This window comes from Gymnogyps californianus, chromosome 4, assembly GCF_018139145.2.
Source record: "Gymnogyps californianus isolate 813 chromosome 4, ASM1813914v2, whole genome shotgun sequence".
Classification (NCBI taxonomy): Eukaryota; Metazoa; Chordata; class Aves; order Accipitriformes; family Cathartidae; genus Gymnogyps; species Gymnogyps californianus.
This window is the reverse complement of record NC_059474.1, coordinates 53,607,598-53,629,360: the sequence shown is the minus strand read 5'-3', so window position 1 is coordinate 53,629,360 and position 21,763 is coordinate 53,607,598. Positions and strand designations below refer to the sequence as shown.

Below are 21,763 nucleotides of genomic sequence, written 5' to 3'. Positions count from 1 at the left end.
GGGCAACTTGTTCACACCCGCACATTCGGTAATCAGAGAAAGCAAATTAGCAGTTCAGTTCTCATTTTAAAGCACAGAGGGACCTCGTTCAGTATTTCTGGCAAGTCACGTCCGAGAAATTCATGAGGCCAACGCTCCCAGCCGCCCGCTCCTCCCCACGCCACCAGATGTGACTCCACGGCACGGTGGGTGACATGCCGGCTCCTCGCCCGCAGCGCCCCCATCCCAGCGTCCGATGAAATCCCGAGCAAGACATTCCCACACACCTCCACTGAAATCCCCCTCCGCCCTTTAATGCTCTGGGCTCGCGGCAACTTGCAATGCCTCATGAAAACTAACAGAAAAATACTTCCCCCAGAGCGCAATCTGTCAGAGGAGAATTCATTTATGACTTGGCTGAACAATTTTCAGGGCACTGAGGGCTTCCTGGCAGGAAGGAAGAATTATTCAAATCCCGCTTGTTTCCCCCCGCCCCCCGCTTTTCTTTTGCTTTGCCTATGCTGCCACCAGAAGCTGGAGCCACTGTTAATAACCAACCACTCTGCCCTACTTATTTTCCTAACAGGGTCAAATTCTACTACACATGCCACGTACTGTTTATTTCTGAAGGTCTCTAGCAAGCCAGCTGCTCTGCAATTCACTTTCCTCTACCGCATGTACATGAAACTGCATACACTATGTACCAATAAAATAGCTTTTAGACAGTCAGCAACAGTTTAGTCACTATGTAATTGATTTAAATACTTGGATTTGATGCACCGTTTTCAGAAACTTGGAGATTTAACACGTTGTCTGTTTAATTACACATGCAACCGAGGTTATAAGAGATCTGCAAAAATTTGTTTCGGGACTTAGGGAAAAAAAAACCCAAACACGAGAAAAATATTTGGCACAGCTCTGTGCCCTAAAGTCCTGAAATATTTATAATGCTACTTGACCATAGGAGCTAGCACTGCCACCCTCATGCATTCAAGAACCATGAGTCAGGCCCTAGAAATAAGGAGTGTTTTTTAATCTCACGATTTTAATGCCAAGATACACTCTGAAGTTTTGCTGGGTTTTTCAGCTTACTTTTCTTAAATCTTCAATGCAACACTAAGGGATTATTTCGATGATTTAAATTGAATCCAGATTTTGATACAAGTGCATCAATGCAAAGGACTGGGAGCTTAACAGCACCCCCCACACTGCTCCCCTCCCAAAAGTTCACAGTTACGGTGACACTCAAGAATGGCACCAGCAAGAGTAACTCTGGGTTCCTCTATAATCTCGACTGAAGCAATCTTTCCATGGACCCCCCCTTGGAAGGGCTACTTTAGGAATATCACTCCAGCATGCAGAAAGACAGCAAAAGAGGTCAAAGACAGCTACGGGTGGTCCTGAGTAATGTCCAGCTGGGGTTAGTGGTGAGGGTCTCAAAGCACTTCCTCCTCCTTACGGGACGATTGGCGAAACAAACTCTGCTCTGTGGTACTGCAGTGTGGCCCCTCTGATGACTTAGATTTTGGCTCCATTTTAGTTCAAGCCTTTCAACAACTCAGCCTTTACTCTTCCTCCCAGTGTGAAGAAAAGGGACGAGGATGGCCAAAGTGGTATCTTTTGGGTGATTTTTAACCAACACTTTGCTTTTAGACTGCATTTATAGCTGAACAGACATCAACCCAAGGAAGCTGCTACTTTCTTTACAAAGCAGTTTAGCCCTATTGCATTGTAACAGCCTCATGGGCAAGTGAAACCTAAACTCTCCATGATCTCCTGAATCAGAACGGCCTGAAGTGGCTGAGGGAGGAGAGTTGCCATAAAGCTGGGAGAGCAGCAGGGATCTTGTGGCAGGCTATGAAAGATAGCCCCACACACGCGGTAGCAAGAAACTGAAATATGTAGTCGAGCCTACACGCCCAGGATGGTCACACGTCTATCAGGAGACTGAAAGCCAGAAGCCACCTCTAGACCCATCTCACCACCCCCCACGTAACACCAACTACAGAATTTTCCCTGAAAAAGTCAGCAGTGCTTTTCAGGCTGGCAACCCAAAGCGTGCGCGTGCTGCTCACAGTCTCTATGCTTGTTCAGGAATCCAGCGGTACCCAAGTGCTCTCTGCTGCATAAAAGAGCAGCTTGTTTCTTGATGCTGAAGCATTTCCTGCAACTGTACCAATAAAGCAAAAGCTGCCATACAGCCTTGCTTTTCTGAGTAAACAGAAACCCAGTGCTGGGCACCATAAAACCAGGACATACTACAGTCTGGAAAGGACTGGCATGGTAAGGAAAAATTGGAGGGAAAACGATGGTTACAGACTTACAATGCAATACTTAGGCAATTCAAAACAGAGGAAAGATATCTCTATAAATACTTATACCATCTGGTATACAGAGTCCAAAGCTTTCATCATTTGTCATTTGGAGCTTTCTGACAAATATCCTATATATTTGATTTTAATAGTTTTGTGCGGTCTTGCCATTTGGGGGTTGGTTTTGGTTTTGGTTTTTTTTGATACCTAGCTTTTATTATTCCCTTCATTCCTATCCCATCATACACTTTTCTGAACCCCAAACCCTGTTAATGCCACAAATAATAATGGCTTCTGAACGGCATTTCTCTTAAATGATAACTAACAGCAAAAACACCTGGTAGACTTACTTCAGCAGTAAGACAGATGTCCTCAGGCTAAGGAAAGCAAGGGGAAAAAAACTGAAGGCAGTACAAATTGTGTTCTTGCAAAACTACCTTCCTCTTTATGCTAAAAGAAAAACAGGTGACAAATTGAAAGACTCAAACCGATTTGGCAGAAACTCAGAAAATGGCACTAGAAAACCAACTCTGAATCGAGTCGTTAGCAATCTTAAATGCTGAAGTGAGGTATTTCCTAACCCATTGTTATGCATTACGTTTCCCAGAATTGATACTAATATTACATAAATGTCATTGCATCTTAGTCTAAACTATTTGCATGCTACCCCTCTCAAGTGTATGCTTCCCCTGAAGCACAGCAGTTATGCATTCCACAAAGCTCATCTTTATCCCCTTATTCTGGATAATATTTTTCTTCATGAGTGATCCCCTCTTGTGAGGTCTCACCTCTCCCCATATTCAGCCCCCTCCCAAGTCATACAGGAGTTTCTTTCAAGGGAAAGAGTCCATACTGTAGGATAAAGGCTGACTTGTACTAGGTAATCATCATCAGGGCAAAGCAGGACAGGAGAATCTCTACAAAACCTCGTTTGGTACCCTAGGGATATGTTCTTTGCTAAAGAGAGCAACAGAAGTCGGAGAGCAGGAACGGGGTAATTACTGAGCTCACCCAACAGGCGTAGATTAGGATATGCAATAAAACCAAGTACAGAGTTGCGCACATGGCAAGCCAGCGATGAAGGAGGCATTCGGAGTTACCAGAAGCACTTGAGACACTCCATCCTGTTGATGAGGTCAGGAACCAGTTGACGTCAATAGCTACAGCATCCAAAACCGTGTACTTACACCCATCTGTCTCCACCACCATGCCAAAAGCATGCCTTACACTTGCAAGGAGGAAGCAAGGGGAAAACACCCCAGCATTTTAGCCTTCTCCAACAGCAGGAGGTTGCAAAGCAAAGCGTCAACACCAACTGGTTTGCCCTAAATCCTTACTTTGACTGCTGTAATCACTTTCCTGTGAGCAATTTCCAGTTATTTACTCCCACACCATCCAGGACAGAATTATAAACTGATCTGGGCTGTCAGCTGCAACAGCAGCAGTTTTCATCAGGTATCAAAAGAAATTAATGTCATTTGAAGTTTTAATAATCAGCAGTTTCTACGTTTTAAAGTTCAAGCGTAGCTGTGTCAATGGAAGAAAATACTCACAGAAGAGCTACTCAACCAGCCAGAGAGTATCATGTTCCCTCTGACATAAGAGGGATGGTGATACTTTTATCCAGAGAGATATTGCAAGAATTCAAGTCTCCAAGATTTAAGTGCACACCTCAAGGAAACCATCTTTAGGTTTTCACATTGAAAGTGAATTGCATTTCTAGACATATACACAAAATTTATTCTTTCAGTCAAAAAACATACTCATCTATATTTTGTTCATAAGCTCAGTTATTTTAGTTAATAGTTCAGAAGAGACAGTTTTACAAAACTACCCAAAAAAGGACTTGCCCTGCGGTACTAATCTCTAGCTTGAGAGTGCAATAATTGCATACTGCAAAGAGAGATAAGGGGATAGAGCATCTCTACAGCATTTCCAGAGCAAGGGGTAGTAAAACACCACCACATACCTAATACGCAAAGACTCCTTATCCCCAAATGCTACTAAACCACTTGATTTAGCCCTATAGTTTTAGTGATGGAGATTGACTGGCTGGTCAAAGGTCTGTTTCTAATCTAGCTCTCAGGATGCGATACAAACATCTCCGCTAGCCAGTTCTCTTATGGCTAACAATCACTGGCTAATGCATCTTTGAGAGAAAGTAGAAAGTTGACTGGGAAAGGTCAATTGTCGCCTCCAAGCAAGTCAATGTTTCTTTCCTTCTGATAACAACAGTCTGAAGACCCAACACTGCAGAGTGCTGAGCAGCAATGCACATCAACATAGGCTGAGCCTTAAGCAAGAGTTATCTTATGGAGACAACTTATATGCCTAAAATTACACTTCTGCTCAAGCGTTTTTGCAGCGCCAAGGCTTGGGTTCTTAGCATTTACAGGATTACGCTCAATCTGCACAATAGCAAAATAATTTAATTTACAAATTGAATCTCTCAAAGGAGATTCACGTAAGCCCCTGCTACAATGACTTTTGCTTATAGCCAGTTGCCAAAATACGACAGCTGGGAAGTGGAGAGAATAGACTGTATTCATAGCTGACAAAAGCTGTAATTTAATAAGCATTCAGTGGCAGTTTTCACAGCTTAGTACACTGACAGACATGTCCTAGCAAGTCTGGCTTCAGCACTTCTAGACTGTAGTGTCCCCAGGTATCTGTCCCCACCATTGTGCCAGCAGCCCCAGCTCCCACGGCCAAGCCTGCTGGGCTGAGTGAGCCTCTGCTGCACCAGTCCCACCTACTATCCCTGCTTAGGGCACTGATGGAGGAGGAGTTTTATCCGCGGAGTCGGCTTTGAGCTCCGACGTGAAGATGCCGCCACAGGTTTTCTTCTGCCAACCTTCTTCGGCCAGTGATTGCCACTGACAGAGGGGTGGGGGCCAGTTCACGTACAAGAAAAGTGTTAGGTATTACATGAGCTTATTCCCATCTTAGTGAACTGCCAACATTTTGGGTTTTCCCCCCACACACACACGTCTGTGCATTAAGATTTAAAGAGGACAGGAACTCCAGCTGTCACATAGGATGCAATGCTGCCTGCTCTCCAACTGCTACTGCTTCCTTTGCAAGGTTGACTGTGTCCCCTGATCACTATCTACATTAGATTTGATCAGGCCATGAATCCAGACAATCAGTCCCTCACAAAGAACTAGTACACTGTCCCCTGAGGGTTGAATATACTCTGCTTGTCAGAATACATATTTTGGGGGATGCTTTTTCATTCCTGAATAACTGCTAACAAGCCACCTTAGACACTAGGCAGAGAACACTATTATTTGGTCTGGACTCAAAACACTGTGATTTGACGAGGAGCTGCAGAAAGCCAAAAGGAAACAAGAGAAGTTACTCTACCAAGATGTCTTTGATGTTTAAAGCTTTACAAGCCTTGCATTTCCCTATCAGTCTAATAAAAGCAAGCCCAACCCAACTTCCACAAGCTCTCTGGCTTGTTGATCTCCACTGTCTTTTTGTTTGCTTTTCTTTTTCTTTTTTTTTTTCCCCTCCTTTTAAAGGCATTAGGTAAAGAAAAATAGAACAGCACAGAAGGAATTGCTTAGATACATGAGCAAGTTGGAGACAAGCAATCCCATTAGTCTACCTCTCCATATCTTTCACAACACCAAGCTAAGTCTAGACCCACAAAGAGAAGAGGTAGAAATCACTGGCAAGGGAGTCTCACCCTCCCCCCCAAAAAAACCCCAACAATTTTGGCCTCTTACTTCACAGGAAAGAAAGAAAAGTTTCACTTACTAGCTGCATTGGACTTGGAACTATGCCTGGCTCATCATGTATAAGATGTGCATTAGAAAGAAAAAGCTTTAACAGCAGATGTACTATAAACTTTGAGATTAAGCTGCTCTGTCTGGCACACATTTGCACAGCAAAGCTGCTTTTTTTTTTTTTTTAAGGGTCCTGAACAAAAATGTTCTATAGCTAGAGTTTCCACAAAGGTGATATAATCTTTTTTAATAACAAAAATACATCTTTATTTATATCTGCATTTTTCACATTTACAGTATTTTGCCTTCACTCTACAGAATTCCTTTTTAAAAATCTCACATGCTACTACTACCAATACAACATCACACTTAAGGGAGACACTTTGATCATTTTCTCCACAGGTTTAATAAACTTTGGGTGTAAGAATATCTAAAGATGATCCGATTACGTTCATAAACACAAAAGCTTAACAAACAGGGAGTTTTACCCTCCTGAAATTAATACACTCTACATTAATCCAGGTTTAGCATCTAAATCACTATTCAAGCCTTCAAAAGAACTATGAAATAATTAACACAAAATAAATGTTTCTGTTCCCTTCCCACGGTAAGTACTTCACATAGTTCGATCACTTGTTAGGGGACGAACTAGATACCGCGTTAGGTCATCCCTTAATATAGACCAGGGTAAGCCAAACTTCTTTCATATCCAGTTAACATGCAAACCATTTGACCTTTCCAACAGGACTACTAAAGACCTGGCAAGAGCCACTTTTTAGCCTATGGGACTTCACACAAGGCATTACATTTTACTTCAGGGCTTTGTTACAGGCACAGCTGACAGCAATTGCGAGAGTTCATACTTCCAAATATCAGATGCCATTTTCTCTTGCTTTTACTAAGCTTAACTGTTTACGCTGAAGTTTCTAATGCAAGACTAACTCAGAATGAGATAGAAACTATAATAATAATAATCCATAATAGAAAAATATTATGGACTATTCCACTTGAAATTTTCTGGCCTAAATTAAAAGAAAAAACACTAATCTCTTAACGAATGCATAGCATCTTCCTGTTTTGAGTGGGGACTCAACACTTGGTACATCTTGAAGCTTGATAGTATATAGGCAGAACAGTCACCCAGGTGTCACAGCATTATTAATTTCACTCCAAGTTTTCTCAATTGTAAAACACTGAAGACTACTGTTTTCCCTGTTAAGTAAAAATAAGGGACTGACAGCAGAAGTCTCTGTGTGCTCTGTGGCTGCTAACTATACTTCATATCAAAACTACTGAGTATATTCCATTGGTGCAGCACTTATTCATCTGCTTTGAGGGTGTGCATCACGATACGGTCTTCAATTTATAACATGCTATTTTGTCCCCCTACTACCACTCTACTTGGGTCAGCATACACAAGAGACTATGTGGTGGGAACTGCACTGGTGTCTCGAAGTAACAAAAGATGAAAAGCCACTGTGTGGGGGACACCATCCTATTAACTAACAGTGTTGAAAGGCAAGTGATGAATGAAGCAGAGAAATGAAAAAAGAGAGTGGGAATACCCCTGTGCAGTGTTACACAAGTCATTTAAATCAGACTTTTTACAGCCTGTCCAGTAAGCGTGGCCTTCATTCCCCAACTTGCAACCTTAGGTCTGTTCTGCAGAAGTGTTTAGTGGCCACAGGCACATGCAGCTCTTTTTTTTTTTCCCTCCTCTTAAGATGAGACTGAATTGCCATTGCCACAGCACAGCATTACCAGCGTGACTATGCTCCTGAAGAAAACCCTTTCAAGAACAGTTCCTGGAAGCAAACGTAATTACAAACCTGATCTACCAGCAAACTTGTCTGAGAAGACCATCATAGCCCTCATCTAGGCCTGGACAGCCCACAATCACCTACCGACATACTTAGAGCAGTAGCTTGTCTGCATTCAAACCAGGCTAGTGGAGCAGTGACACTCAACCTCTTACGCATCAGCTCTGTCTTCAGCATCACACATCAGAGCAGCAGGACAGTATAAACTCCTTAACGCAAGCAAGGCTTTAAGTCAACATGGTAACTGAAGCTACGTGCACCTCAAAGGACTCTGTGCCCAAAGTTCATAGCCTTTTTCTTCCACTCATGTCAACTCTTCTAAGAAAAGATAGTACATCTCTCCGTAAATTCAGCTTGAGGACCTCTTATAGTAAGGGAATTTGAACAGATACTTTTGTCATATTTTCCCTACTTTTACTGCCCTGAAGACTTGAGTCATTCAAAGACTCATGTAACACTGGCCTTAGCAGTGGCCTCCTTTCCTTCTATCTCTATTCTTCTAACAGCCACCTATGGAAGTAAACATACTTCTGTTACTCATATTTGCTCTACCCTCAGCCTCTAATTTTTTTTCTTTTTGACCACTGGCAGGAGGAATATCACCTTTCCCATATTTCCACTGCTTTAGGCACATGAGAGGGAGTTTTCTCTCACACTTTCCCTTATATTGATAACATACGAAATCTATTCTTAAAAAGTCAAAACAAATGAAAAAAAAAAAAAGCCAACAATGTTATCTCCTGGCTCCATACCAAAGCCAAACAAACAAACCTTTCAACACCATGTCTCTTCTCACAATGCCTTCTGATAGCCATCGGCCAATGAATAATGAGAAAAACAGTTACACTAAAAATAGCATCTCCAAATGGTGGGGAAGTCAACAGAAATTGTCAGGCCTCCAGGGCCAGATACTCGCAAAGAAAACATGCCTAATTTTTTTGCAGTTACTATTCAATAAATGGTCCTGCTTTTTGGCTTCTGGAAGGACTGCCAATTTTGCATCTGCTCTGAACATCTAATCAGAGTTTATTTTTTCACTATATCTGTCTTTGAGAAGCAGACACTGCAAACAAATACTTTAGTTTTTCCATCACGAAATATTTAGCTTGTACTCCTCATACTGTAACCAAACTGTCACTTATAAGGGGAAAAAGAGTTACCAGCATTTTTTAATGTAAAAAGAATATGTTCACACATCACATCAGATATCCTTCTGCTACAAGCTCTTTGGTTCCTTTTTCCCCCAGTACAGCCAGCTTCACTTTTGGGGGAATGACATCAGTACAGGAACTATTTTAAAATAAGTTAGCTTCCTACTTGGTCTGAGGAGGTTGTCTGACAAATAAGGTCATGAACAGACAAGATGCAGACACTTTTATTCCACCTCTTCTCCCCCACACCCTCCTTTCTTCCCAAACCCACTCCAGTGATGGTGTGTCTTGCTTTAAACTGTATAGCAGAATAGACGAGGGAAGGAAAACAAATGGTCAGGGGAAACATAGCCCTTTTCCCAGTTTTCAGCAAAGAGGTTAAACAGCGGTGGGAAAAGAGGCAATCGGGAAATTACATCTGTACCAACTGATCTCTCTTTCCATCTTCAAGTTAAACTGAGGAGCTCTCTAAAAGAGGATGTTGTTTGCAGGCAACTATGCAAACTCTGAAGCACTAACCAGCACTCTTAGGACTTTCAGAAAACTCACTCATATTAAACCACTTGTGCAGCTGGGAGCTTTATAATTGTCCATATTCCACTCGGTTCCCAAAGAAAAACCTCTGCTCCTTCAGGACTCTCTGCAGAGAGGATAGAGACTTTGGCACTGGTAGCTCATTTGTCATTTTCAGTATTTTTTTCGGTAAACCACATCTTGTAAACAGAATTAAACAGAACAGAATAACACTTCTTGCTTTATGTCTTGGCTAATCCCATCCATTTCATAAGCACTGATGGCTCCTGTAAAATGCAGCATTTATTGCCCTAGGAGCAGGATCAGCAGGTAAGTGCTGTGACCTCTGCCGGTATCTCTGACCCTGTGCCAAGAAGCCGCAGTAGTAGAATACATCTACAGCTGTATTTTGTGCAAAGTATCACGACTCGGTAGCAAATCAAACCAGCACAGCAATGCCAGCAGCTGCCAGTTAGGGCTTAGTTAGTAGCTCTCAGTAGCTTCCAGGATGAAGCATAAAGTTACCAACAGAATTATCACTGGCCAGGCCAGCAGTTGTTCTAGTGTTTCTCTCCTATTTCACATGCCTGCTTGAAAGACCATTTCCCCAGTCCCCCACTGCAATAGCCTATTTCATACTTACACAAAACTTGATTTTACTGGAAAGGACACATATGGCTTAACAAAATAATTCACGCAAACACAAGGGCAAGAGGCTCAGCCAGACTCTAGTCAATCAAAGCTAACATGCTCTAGGTCCATTCAAAGCACCATTTTCCTTTATTCTCATCTCATTATTTCCACAGATGTTAATGACTTTAAAATAGCTTGCTTGCAAATATTAAGAAGGCCAAAGGCCAAACCCCTGAATAAGCAAACACTGTGCAAAACCAACCATACATGCTCCATCCACGTGGACAACTTGCTGGGTAACCATGTATGTACCTGGGCAGGAAGGAAGGAAAATGGGAGAGCAAAGGAGACAACTCCTCTGATAGTGACCTCCTGATACCAGCATGAAGAATGTCAGTATGCTCACGTGGGATGAATATTGAGCAGCTGATATGCTGCACACGCATTCCCTACTTCATCCCAAGGTGGGCTGTTCTTCCACCTACTCCCTGGGTGTACTGCTTGCTGACTGATTCATTACCATGAGTCTTCCATCAGCTATGAGCTTGCAACACAGAAAAACATGCTTGAAACAGATGAAATAATGAAAACTTAAAAACTGCAAAAAGAAGGAGCTATTTCTAAGGGGGGGGGGGGGGGGGGGGGTGTTTGGGGTTTTTTGAAGAGGTAAAGTGACCAGTGAAGCAGGAAGAAGCTGGGGGGGGGGGCAGGGCAGGGGGGTGGACATTGAAAGAAGTTGCAGTAGAAAAACAGAGCTGTCAGTCAGGTCAAGCATTTCAAGATCGTATTCCATTTAGTTCTCACAAGAGGAGAAAGACAAATAGCAAAACATCTTCTGAAGGAAGATGGCTAGAGTTGCCACCAGGCTTGAACAAAAAAGTAACTTTTAAATACAAGAAAAGGTACTATGTACAGTAAACTGTACTTCATTTGAACTTAATTTCAAGGAGTTTAAACTAAAGCAGGAAATTTGCATTAGGTGGGAGGGTATATATTGCACATAGGCTACATTACTGTTCAAACTACGGCTTCACTTCAGTATTTCCTTGTTTCTAGTGGTAAATACTGCCATAAAACAGAGACAAGCACTGTTTAGAGACTGCACCACAAAAATTTTGATAGGCTACAAACATTTCAAGCATACATTTAGAACAAATATCTAAACCTCTCATAGGTCATCGTAACATAATGAATACATCATCAATACGAAACACTATTTATTTCAATCTGCAGAGGACAGCAGTTTTGACAATTCTAATGCTACAGTCATGCTTACTGAGTTTATTCTGGCTATGTCAATTAAGCATTGGGAACTAACCAACTCCCAAAAAAGTAAAGCAAATATAATGCTAATTCAAACTCTAAAGAAGTGTATATTGTTTCAAAAGCTACTATGTTGCACGTAAACAACATAGACCATGTTGTAGATACCATTAACCCCAAATTCTGTAAATGTAATACTTAGCATGCCCAAGAGGCACTCCACGAATCCTACCTAGCAGTGTGTTTGGATTATCTCCAAAACTGCATTTCTTTATTATAATTCAGTAGAAGAAACAAACTCTTGTGCAAACAAATCTAGAAGGCAAAGATCTATTGAGTGTAGACCAATGTTATTCCCAAACTGGACATATCCCTAGCATCAGTAGGATTTATCCAAGACCACATATCTACACGGATATCAGCAATAGCAGATCCCTTATTATTGGCAATCATGACTAAAACCAAAATAATTCAGCTGCCATTATTTTGGTCCAATAGTCTTTTTTGACCCAGCTGGTGTTTAGCAGAACATCCTGCAACTCGGAAATAAATTTTGTTTGGAAATAACTGAGAAACAAGGAGGACCCATGATGTAATTCTTGTGGTATAGCCAACACTCGGTGTTGGGACAATGCCTCCCAGATGTACCAGGTAGAGATGGAGATGCCTATTAAGTAGCGGCCTCTTCAGTGGTCTGTGTTGATTCAGAAGCAATCAATTCATTCATATGAAGACAATCGCATTATTGCAAACATCATTTCACATGACTACATATATTACAGATAGATGGACAGACATTAAGCTTTTTCTTCCATAGGGAAAAAGCCCAAATCTTAGTCATTTCCTACAATAGCTACTTTACAGCTACCAGAACATAATTAACGTCGCATGTCAGTAATTTGTTCTTATCTGCTCTAGCTTTCCATTTTTTCAGTTTTGCATCACAACATAGGTCTTGAAGGAATAAGGAGAACAGTTGCTTCTTTAATTAATGTAAAATGCCATGAGGAAAAAGTAAGAACAGCAACTCAGAATAATCTAAGTTTGCATACCTCATCTCCAGTAATTTCTACCTTCTTCACTGCAGGCTAACTGGTCACAGTTTGCAATCTCTCGTTATACAAGTACCACTACAGAACAAACTACCTGAAAGCCCTGCAGTACAGTTACATGTGGTGGCCTGAGCCACTTTAACATTTGGCTGTTAATAAAAGATGTGGATCTACCACCTCAGCCCACCCTTTATTCCTGGTTGAAGGGTAAAGATCAAATTGTTTTACTTTCAGAGCAGCTTCCTTCCCACTGACCCCTCTTCCGTGAGAGCCATACCTCCCACCACACTCCCATCACCGCTCCCACCCCACATCAGCTTCCTGGTGTTGAATTCCTGACCTGTGTCATGGCACTCCACAGGGCTCAGACAGGTGCCTTCACAAGGTAAGGAGGAAGACTGCGAAAAGCCACCCCACTGAAGTCCAGCCACATACAAGCATACGTAACAAGTACTGCATGCATTTTTGTTGTACTGATTTATGCCACTAACTATAAGGCTGTATCTCCAACTTCACATATATTACTTACCACAAAATGTGTACAGCTGTATAAGTATACATAGCAACTTTAAAGCACTAAGAGAGCTATATTAAGTGACTGACATAACCCTGCAATAACTGTTGCTATTGGTTGTGATGTTGCAACTAGTCTACAATATACTAGTTCATGAAACATCAAATGTTACTGCTACCCCTGCATTAATGTTAACCTGTTACACCTTAGCTGACATTAAGATTTTCAACTGAAGAAAACAAAACAGGCTTGTTTTACCTCACAGAGGCAACAAGGAATACACTTATTTAAACTGCATTCTGTACAAAGTCGAATGACTTACTAAAAACTTTCTCCAAGGAACCGTATGAGATCTTAATTTGTTCAAATCATTAAGAGATTAGCTTTTCAGATAAATAGCTTTAGAAGCCTGTGTATTTTCTGTGCTTCGTAAACTGTACTTCATTTGAACTTAATTTCAAGGAGTTTAAACTAAAGCAGGAAATTAGCCCTCAGCAGCGCAGCCAGACTCATCCTCAGCATCTAGAGGACAAATTAAAAACAAAACAAAACCAAAAAAGTCTTCCTTGCCAAAGAACACAGTTCTGCTGTCTCATTACTGTTTTGCTAAAATAATTTAATCAGCAGTCTTCAGATACAGGAAGGCTTTTATGCTTCATCAGGAAAAGAAGGGCTGGGGGTGGTGAATGGTACGCGCTGTTCTAGCATACCAGGAACACGGCGTTGAATTCTTCCAGCTACCAGGCCAAAGCTGGATTGGCATACCAGAGCTAAGCATTTTTTTGATCCAAAGGGAAAAAAAAAAAAAAAAAAAAAAAAAAAGCACCAGGCAGTCTAATATTTGCACACTCTTAACTGCAAATAAGAAGAAACAGTTCAGCTGAGGAACAGTGCTGAGGTAAATAGGTGAATTGGATATTGTGCTTCCCCCTCCCATGCACAAATTAAAGTCCTAAAACCACCCCGGTCCCCATCTTTCATTATGTTCTGCTCTTGTGGGCGCTGACATCTGTCATTAGGGAATCCCACAACTGAGGCTTTCATACATAGCTATTTAGACCAATTCCCCTAGGCTACTCCATGCGACAGCATATTTGATTCCTGCAATAAAGTAGTAGTCTAGGCTAATTTCAACATATGTTTCCTCTTTAGAAACTTTTAGATGGGAAGCCTGCTTACAGTGGGACTGCACTCTAGATCTCCAGGACAGCAGAGGCCCCTACAAAAAAGTACTACCCTTTCCTAACACTAGTTGTTTACTATGGTTTACTGCCTACAGCGCTTAATTGCTCATGAGTACCACGCACAAGTACCCTATGCAGGCAAGAGCCTATGTGTTTGTAAATCCTTGTTATGAGAGCACTTCTCCCATCAAATCAGAAGAGCGCTATCTGCATCCCCAGTTCAAATTTCTCATTAGTGCCGGAGTAACCAGCTACTAAACAAGAAACTGAACTACACTTTAGCTTGAAGATCCCCGGAATTTGGGAATAAACTGCTTCTCAACCCCTTTTTAGCTCAGATATCAGTTGCATTCATCTGTGCAGAGGCATTTCTATGGCTCTCCAGTCCACTTTAGCCATATAAAAATAATTTTGCAGAGCCAAACTGTATTTTAACTTCACCAGCATAATCCACAGGTAGATAGGATAAGCCAAGTCTAAATGAACTGGCAGAGTTTGAACCGCTAGTTAAGATTAGCTAAAAATATTGCCATGATGCATAAACCCAAATAGAAACCTGCTCCGTCTCCCAGGGCAGTATCAATTCTGCACTCCCAACAGGTGTAAAAAATAATTCATCTTTGTCACTAAACTACACGAATATGCAGGAGGGGGAGGAGAGCTGCCAGCAGAGAAGGGGTCATTTGTACATAAATGTTTCCACGCTGCCAATCAAATTTAAAGGTGCCAGGGTACAGAGCCATCAGAAGCCAGTTTCTTCACCCAGAGATTTCCAATGATCCTATAAATTCAATACTGCAAAGTTTGTCCCTATATTTTATATGTGAAGTGCTTCAGCCATCTGAGGAAGGCTTTGAAACCTGGCCCTCACTGAAAGACAAGCTTTCCCTTAAAACGTGGTTTTAAAGTAGGAAACTAGTTAGTTAGTGCCTGGGTACAAAGATCACATTTGTTTTGACTTAGTTCCTCAAATCCTTTGAATACCAATTCAGAGCACATACTCTATAAAATGCTTGTGAGAAAGTGGCGCGTTCACTCAGGCACATATTGATGAACCACTGTCTACAACTACTGTCATTTAAGTGCCTTTTTATTGTAAATAGTGGGATTTGCAAGAACAGACACCAGAAGATCCTCAAGCTTCTAAGAGCTGCTGAATAAACAAGGATAACAGGAGTGATTTTTCCCCTCTGCCTCACATTTGAACTGCACAGGCTCAGCCTCATGCAGAAAATTGCCTGTTTCCTGCCAGTCTCCAACCTCTGCATCTCTGTTTTCTGGGTGGGAGCAGGGAGGGGAATTCAAGGGTGGTTTCTTTTGATTGTTGCATAAATAAATGCAGATAAAACAACCATTTCAAATGAACACATCCTTCCTAAGACAATTTAGTTGGAACCTTCAGACAATAAAGAAGATTTATTTTCCCAGCTTCCCCCCCTTCACCCCCCAACAGCCCTCCATGCCACAGCGCATGTTGAGCCCCAGCATCTGTAATTAATGGCTTTGTCTACTTATGCCTGAAGGTTGCAGGTCGGCCACAGCATAACAGATACCCACATGCAGGCAAAGAAGCAAATGCACTTACCCGAGAGATAGACAGAGGCACGTTGAAATCCTTGCCTCCTTGAAGTCTGAAACCCCAAGGAGCCGGGCCGACCAAAGACACGCTGTAGTTGCTCATGATGTTTAGTATTCAAGGATCAAATCCAAAGAACTGATGCCTGCGGGAGAGGATTAAAGTTTTAATTTAAAGACGATAAAAACAAAAGGCACTGTTTACCACTCTGAAAGCCTTCTTTCTTTGTCTGTGTTCCCCTCCGTAGTATAAAAATGGCCAAAAAAGCCACACCAGGTCTGTCATTACTTGTGCTTTTATTCCTCATGTGTTGTTTTCCTCCATAGCTTAGGAAGAAGCGTAACCAGGGAACTGGTAACATGGACTCGGGACTTCGAGAACTTCTGGTGCTGAGATGTTTGACAACTACCTCTTACTAACAAAATTCTGTGCAGGGGGAAAAAAACACCCAACATTAAAGCTCATCTTAAAAAAAGTCAATGTTGAGACAAGCATGAATTGATAGTATCCCTTAAATCCAAGTATGGAAGAAATTAGCACTACTGGCACATTCATTTCTAACAAAATGAATATCATATGCTGCCATGTCATCAGCTCAAAGCTTGTTTCTAAACACATTATGTTTTGACAGTTTCAAACCGATGTCAAAACATCACAACTTTGAAGTTAATCAGAAGAAAATAAAATCCCTGTGACTTTTTTATTTTTATAGCATAGCTTCATATTGGTAGAACAATGCTACAGACAAAACAGATACTAAAACCAACCCTCAAATGAAAGCTGTGAACTAAAGCGAAATACCCACGGCCACAACTCAATGCTGAGGAAGCAAAATTCAAGCATCTCCCTCCCCACAAATGTCGGCAACAAGTTACCTTTAAAAGGCAATCGAGGCACTTAATTGCCGTTCAGCGTCAAAGATAAGGGCTTCAGTTTCACCTCAGATAAGTAATGTTACAATGACATCTTAGGTACTGGATGCCGTCTATTTTTGTATGGTTGAAGCCAGGCAGGAGCACACCAGGGCGGGCTGGTGTAAGACTACACCGGGGCACAGCCGGATTCCATACTCGTATAGGGACATTTAAGGTGGACCTTCAGTCAAGCAAGAAGCAAGCGGGCTGCAAACCCCACTGAGCTCTGCAAAGCCCGGTTTTAGCTGTTCATACACTGCAGGGGGGCTGTGTTATTATTTTGGAGGTGGTGGATTTTTGCAAACCCAGCCCACCCTCACAGACCATCGGTGCAGGGATGGACATTTAATGTCACTCCCCGAGAAAGCTGTCAGTAACACGTTTCTGGGTTCACCTCCCAGAGCCGCAGAGATCCGCTGCTCAGACTTGTTTCTAAATCAAACGGTAAACTTTATTCACATCGACAGCCACTCAGGTAACCAGAACGGGGCTGCTGGCATTGGGCAGAACAAGATATATATTAAGAAGCAGAATTTGGAGCTGGTAACAGAGGTGCCTGGGTATCTGGGCAGTTCCTGACGTGCCCCTGCCTGTTGGCATCCAGCAAAGGGATCTCTGACCCCAGATGCTGACTCAACCCACCCTTAAAAGTCTCAACAAGCACCAATGTACAGAGGGGCAAAACACACACCGCTGAGCTTTCATGTGGCTGAAGAGGAAGAAAAGAAACAAAAAGCCTCCACCAAGTTTGAGCTAGGACTCTTACAGGGCTTGCTCACCACTAAAGAGAGAACTACGAGTCGTTTAATTGCTCTGTGCACCGAATTCCTTATAAAAAGAGGATTTTAATTAGTCACAGATTTCTTTCCATATAAAAATATGAATTCTTTTTATTCCCTCTAAATGAAATCCACCACAGTGACAGGTCACTATAAATTAGAGACTGCAGAAAAGCAAACCACATCTAGTGACCAGCACACATGCAGTTCATTGGCACAGGCAGAAGGCTTTACCCATCAGTTGAAACTGAAGCACTTCTGTTGCCTTTTTTTTTTTAACGGAGTCACAGCTAGTTACAGTAACAGAACTAGGAAAAGATTAAATTATATTAAAAAAAAGTACTGTTCTTTTTCATTTGTAGCAACTACAAATAGGAGGCAAGAGACTGCACACTGAAATGCCATGCATCACACTCAGCACCACTCATCTTTCCTTTCTCACCCCCTCGATTCTGCCATGTCTGCATCTCTAGGCTTACAGATACACCAGGAAGGAATGGCAGACAAAGGAGATCCATTCAGTGTTTAATTTAACAAGTTTCTTAACATATGCTAGAGCAACATCTAAGAGAAAGTATTGCAACCCACCAGCCCTGTTTTACGTGAGGAGCATTGTGCAAACAAACCAGCTAAGGGTGAAATTGTGCAACTTTCATTTAGATGATCAAACGCTTGGTGGATCTACTTCTGAAAGGGGGAATTTCAAAACCCAGACAGAAACGCTCACCTTCACCACTGACTGCCAGGGCACAGAGCCGCAGGGGCCCAGGAGCGGCTAACGGGGCCCTCCTGCCCCCCCGGGAGGGGCGGCTGTGCCTGTGCGCCAGCACAAGCCCCCGTACCCCCAGCACCCCCTTTGCCCAGCTCCCCCACCAAAACCCTCTAAGTGCCCCGGGACGAGGAGCCCCACGGCTACCGCGGGCTGGGGGACCAGACAGCCCCACACAGCGCGGGGTCTCGGTCGAAGGCACTCCCACAGCCCCAGACCCAGGCCCAAGGAGGCCCACAGGCACCCCGGCGTGCAGCCCCACGGGTGCCACAGAGCCTAGGGACCAAGGCCCCCCAGAGCCCCGTCCCCGAGCAGCGCCACAGGCACAGCCAGCACGCTCGGCCCAGGGCACGGAGCCCCACAGCCGCGGGACAAGGCACCCCACGGGCGCTCCGAGGCGCTCCCCCCGGGGCCGGGCGCTCCCCGCCGCCGCCCCCACGACACCCGGGTCCCGCGCTGCCCCCGGCCAGCGGGGCACCGCCGACAGCGCCGGCCCGGCGCTCCCCAGCCCACGACACACCGCACGCCCCGCTTAAAAAAAAAAAAAAAATAAAAAGAAAGTAAACTAAAATAAGCACCGTGAAACTTTAAAGCCCCGGTCTAACCTGCTGACTTTTTGCTTTCCCCCACCCTTTTTCTCGTTTTTTGCTTCTCCCCTCCCCCGCCACTCACCCGGGCGGCGCGGCGCGGTGCAGGGCACGGAGAGGCGAGGACACCCGCGGCGCGTCTGGGAGGCGACGGCTCCGTCCCCCCGGTCTTGTTTTCACTTCCGTCTCCCGCCGCTCCTCCCCCGGCCCGGCCCGGCCCGGCCCGGCCCGGCCCTGCCCAGCTCGGCAGCGACGGGACGGGACGGGACGGGACGGGGTGCGGAGCGGAGCGGAGCAGGGGCTGGAAAGGCTCAAAAGCACCGTTCCCGGGCGGTCGCGATTTTTTTTTTTTTTTTAATAGGGAAATGCACACTTCCCCCCCCCCCCCCTTTGCTTTACACACAAATAACTCAAGGAGCACCTGTGAAACGCAAGGGTGAGCGGGGAGGGGGTGCCGGGTCTCCGTGTGCCGCTCCAGTCCCCGGCCTGGGGAAAGGGGCTGCTGTGCTGGGCAGGGGGGCGGGAAGCAAAGGGGCCCGGCCCCCAAAGTGCCCCCCCCAGGCAGCCCCCACCGTATCAAATGTACAGTCGCTTCAGTACAGCCCTACAGATGCTGCCACAGCTGCAGGGGCAGCCTGCAGCAGAGCAGGAGACGTTACAAAAAGAGGGAGTTTGATTTACTTAATGTGGAGTAACATGAGGACCGACAGGGATATACTCGCCTCCTGAAGTACATCAAAGTGGAGAACAGCAGCGAGGCAGAAGAGGTGTTCAAGCTAAAAGACAATGCTGGCACAAGAACAAATGGGTATAAAGTGGCCATGAATAAATTCAGCTCTGAAATTAGAAGGGGTCCACCAGCACGGAGGAAAGGGAGGTTTCTGGCACAGCCTCTCCGTAGAGGTGGGTGCAAGAAATCAAACTGGTTCTAAGGTGATGCTTGGTCAGATTATGTTATACGATATGCTTGCCTGCAAGCAGAATAATTATTTAACACGGAGACTATCAGTTTGACAATCCGCAAGCTCTCTGAGTCTGAAGCAGGACAGACTGGCTGTGAGAGCGCGCTGCTGCGCTTAACAGAGCCGGGCACTGCCGCTGCCTCGCAGGAGGCAAGAACAGGGCGAAGATGAAGCGATAGCACTTCAGTTTCGTGTTTAACTTGCACCTTACAGCTAGGTGCGGCTTGAGGTTCCTGTCATACTTCACATACGTTAAAAGTCACTACAAGTAAAAATGGCTGTGAAAGAAATGTGCATCTAATTCATAGTACCATTAGCACTACAATTCAAAGGATTTCAGTCCTCTCTTCAAGCATGGATTTACTGTGGAGAAAGAGTGCAGAAGAAAAATTTAAATTCTTATTTATCACCAGCTGACACAACGTGAAGTCCTTATCATGGATGGCCCTGCCTTGCCCCTCTGTCCCCATTTAGGAGGGAGGCACTGTCCCTTGCTTTGGTTGTCACCTGCACAGCCGGAGCCCGAGTTTGGCCCTGCTGTGCCCGTGCCCACACAAGCTACTCTGAGTGGGAACCCCCCGGGCGGGAGGTGATGCTGGGGTAGGAGACCCAAGCCCCAGGTGCCTGGGTGTGCATGAAACCAGGGCCTGTCCAGTCCTCTGAGCCCTTGTTAGGTGAACCTTAACAGGGGTATTTAAACATTGTCCAGCTGATCTCTGTGTCTTCTCAGTTGCCGTGACTAGGACAAATGCATCTCAAACCACATCTCAAAAATAAAAGCATCTAAACCCCACACTAATGTAGCCAAACCACTCTTTCGCAAATCTTTCTTCTTTATTCTGCTCTTTTCCTATTAAGTATCTCTAATCAGGCAAAACTGAAAATCCCCATTACACAGACTCTCTCACATGATTTTAATTCATGGAGGTAAAAATTGCCCAACACACAGATTTTTCATTGTATCACAAGGGCCTTAGGTCACTCCCATGCTGTTTTATTTATTAGAGTAGGAAAAGCTCCAGGACCCCACTCCCCAACGTGACTCATGTGACATCTCCAAGGTCAGCATGTCCCTGTGCTGACTGCTTGGGTAGCAATCTGCTCTCAGCTCACCAGAGTGCACAGCTGGTGGTCCTGCTTGATTTTGCACTTAGCCTGGAATACCGGCTAGCCACATTAGTGAGGAATATCCTTTTCCACTTCAGTTCTCCAAAAGCCTTCAGCTTTTCTTGGAGGAGGAGTAGCTTGCCTGAGCTATCTGCACATGCAGCATCTCAAGACTGTGTTACATTAATTCATCAGGACTGAAGGAGAACTTGCAGAGAGACTTTTGCTGGTAGGCACTGCAGCAAGTTCCACCCTTGGTGAGTCTGCATGCACTCTGCACCATACCCACCCATTGCACCCAGGCCAGTGCCACTCCCAGCTCAAAGCTGGGAGTCTCATCTTTTAAGTCCGTCGTCGCTTTTCTGCAGCGTGATCAGTTTGTGACAAATGAATCTGTTTTCCTTTGCCTCCAGAGACAGGGCACAGAAATTAGAGTTAACTCATTAGTTCAAGATCTCTCCGTTCTTGGTCACTTTTCAAATATTCTCCTCTTTGAGAAAAAGCTTTTCATTAGAGCTGAATGGTGAAATAAGAGATAGCAAGTTAAGCAAGAAACCTCAGCAGCAGCCCGAACTGTGGCCTGCCTGTTCTTTCTACCACCACCAGATTTTAGACAGAGCTTGCATTTTTCCCTCTGAACAAGGAAGGAAGAAGTCTGGAAATTAATTAAATGCAGTAGTCAGCTAGCCATGCAGATACAGCCTATCTCAAAATTACTCAGGCACTTAAGTCTTGTTTAAATGCTAATGAAACGCCTTAGGTGCCAGATAATGGGCACTGCAAAACTCTGTCAGAGAATATCACCTGCGGTCGTGAAGTACAAAAAGGCACTCGTAAATGGAAAAAGCAGCCCATAAATTATGAACAGATTAACAATGCACAGTAAAATGATTCTCAATTAAGCTGCAGTTAAT

The 21,763-nt window shown here is 43.9% G+C and overlaps 1 protein-coding gene across 6 annotated transcripts in view; it reads right to left on the bottom strand.

The window, feature by feature from the left end:
- Positions 1-18,912, bottom strand: part of PDLIM5 (PDZ and LIM domain 5) — a 135,081-nt gene extending 116,169 nt beyond the window's left edge. For all 6 annotated transcript variants that reach the window (XM_050896238.1, XM_050896239.1, XM_050896240.1 and 3 more), the window contains exons 1-2: positions 18,866-18,912; positions 15,741-15,876 (exon numbers count right to left, since the gene is read on the bottom strand). In XM_050896238.1, the coding sequence (XP_050752195.1) occupies positions 15,741-15,836 (96 nt within the window). In that variant the 5' untranslated portion in view covers positions 15,837-15,876; positions 18,866-18,912. The remainder of the gene's footprint in view (positions 1-15,740; positions 15,877-18,865) is intronic.
- Between the last annotated feature and the right edge of the window lie 2,851 nt (positions 18,913-21,763).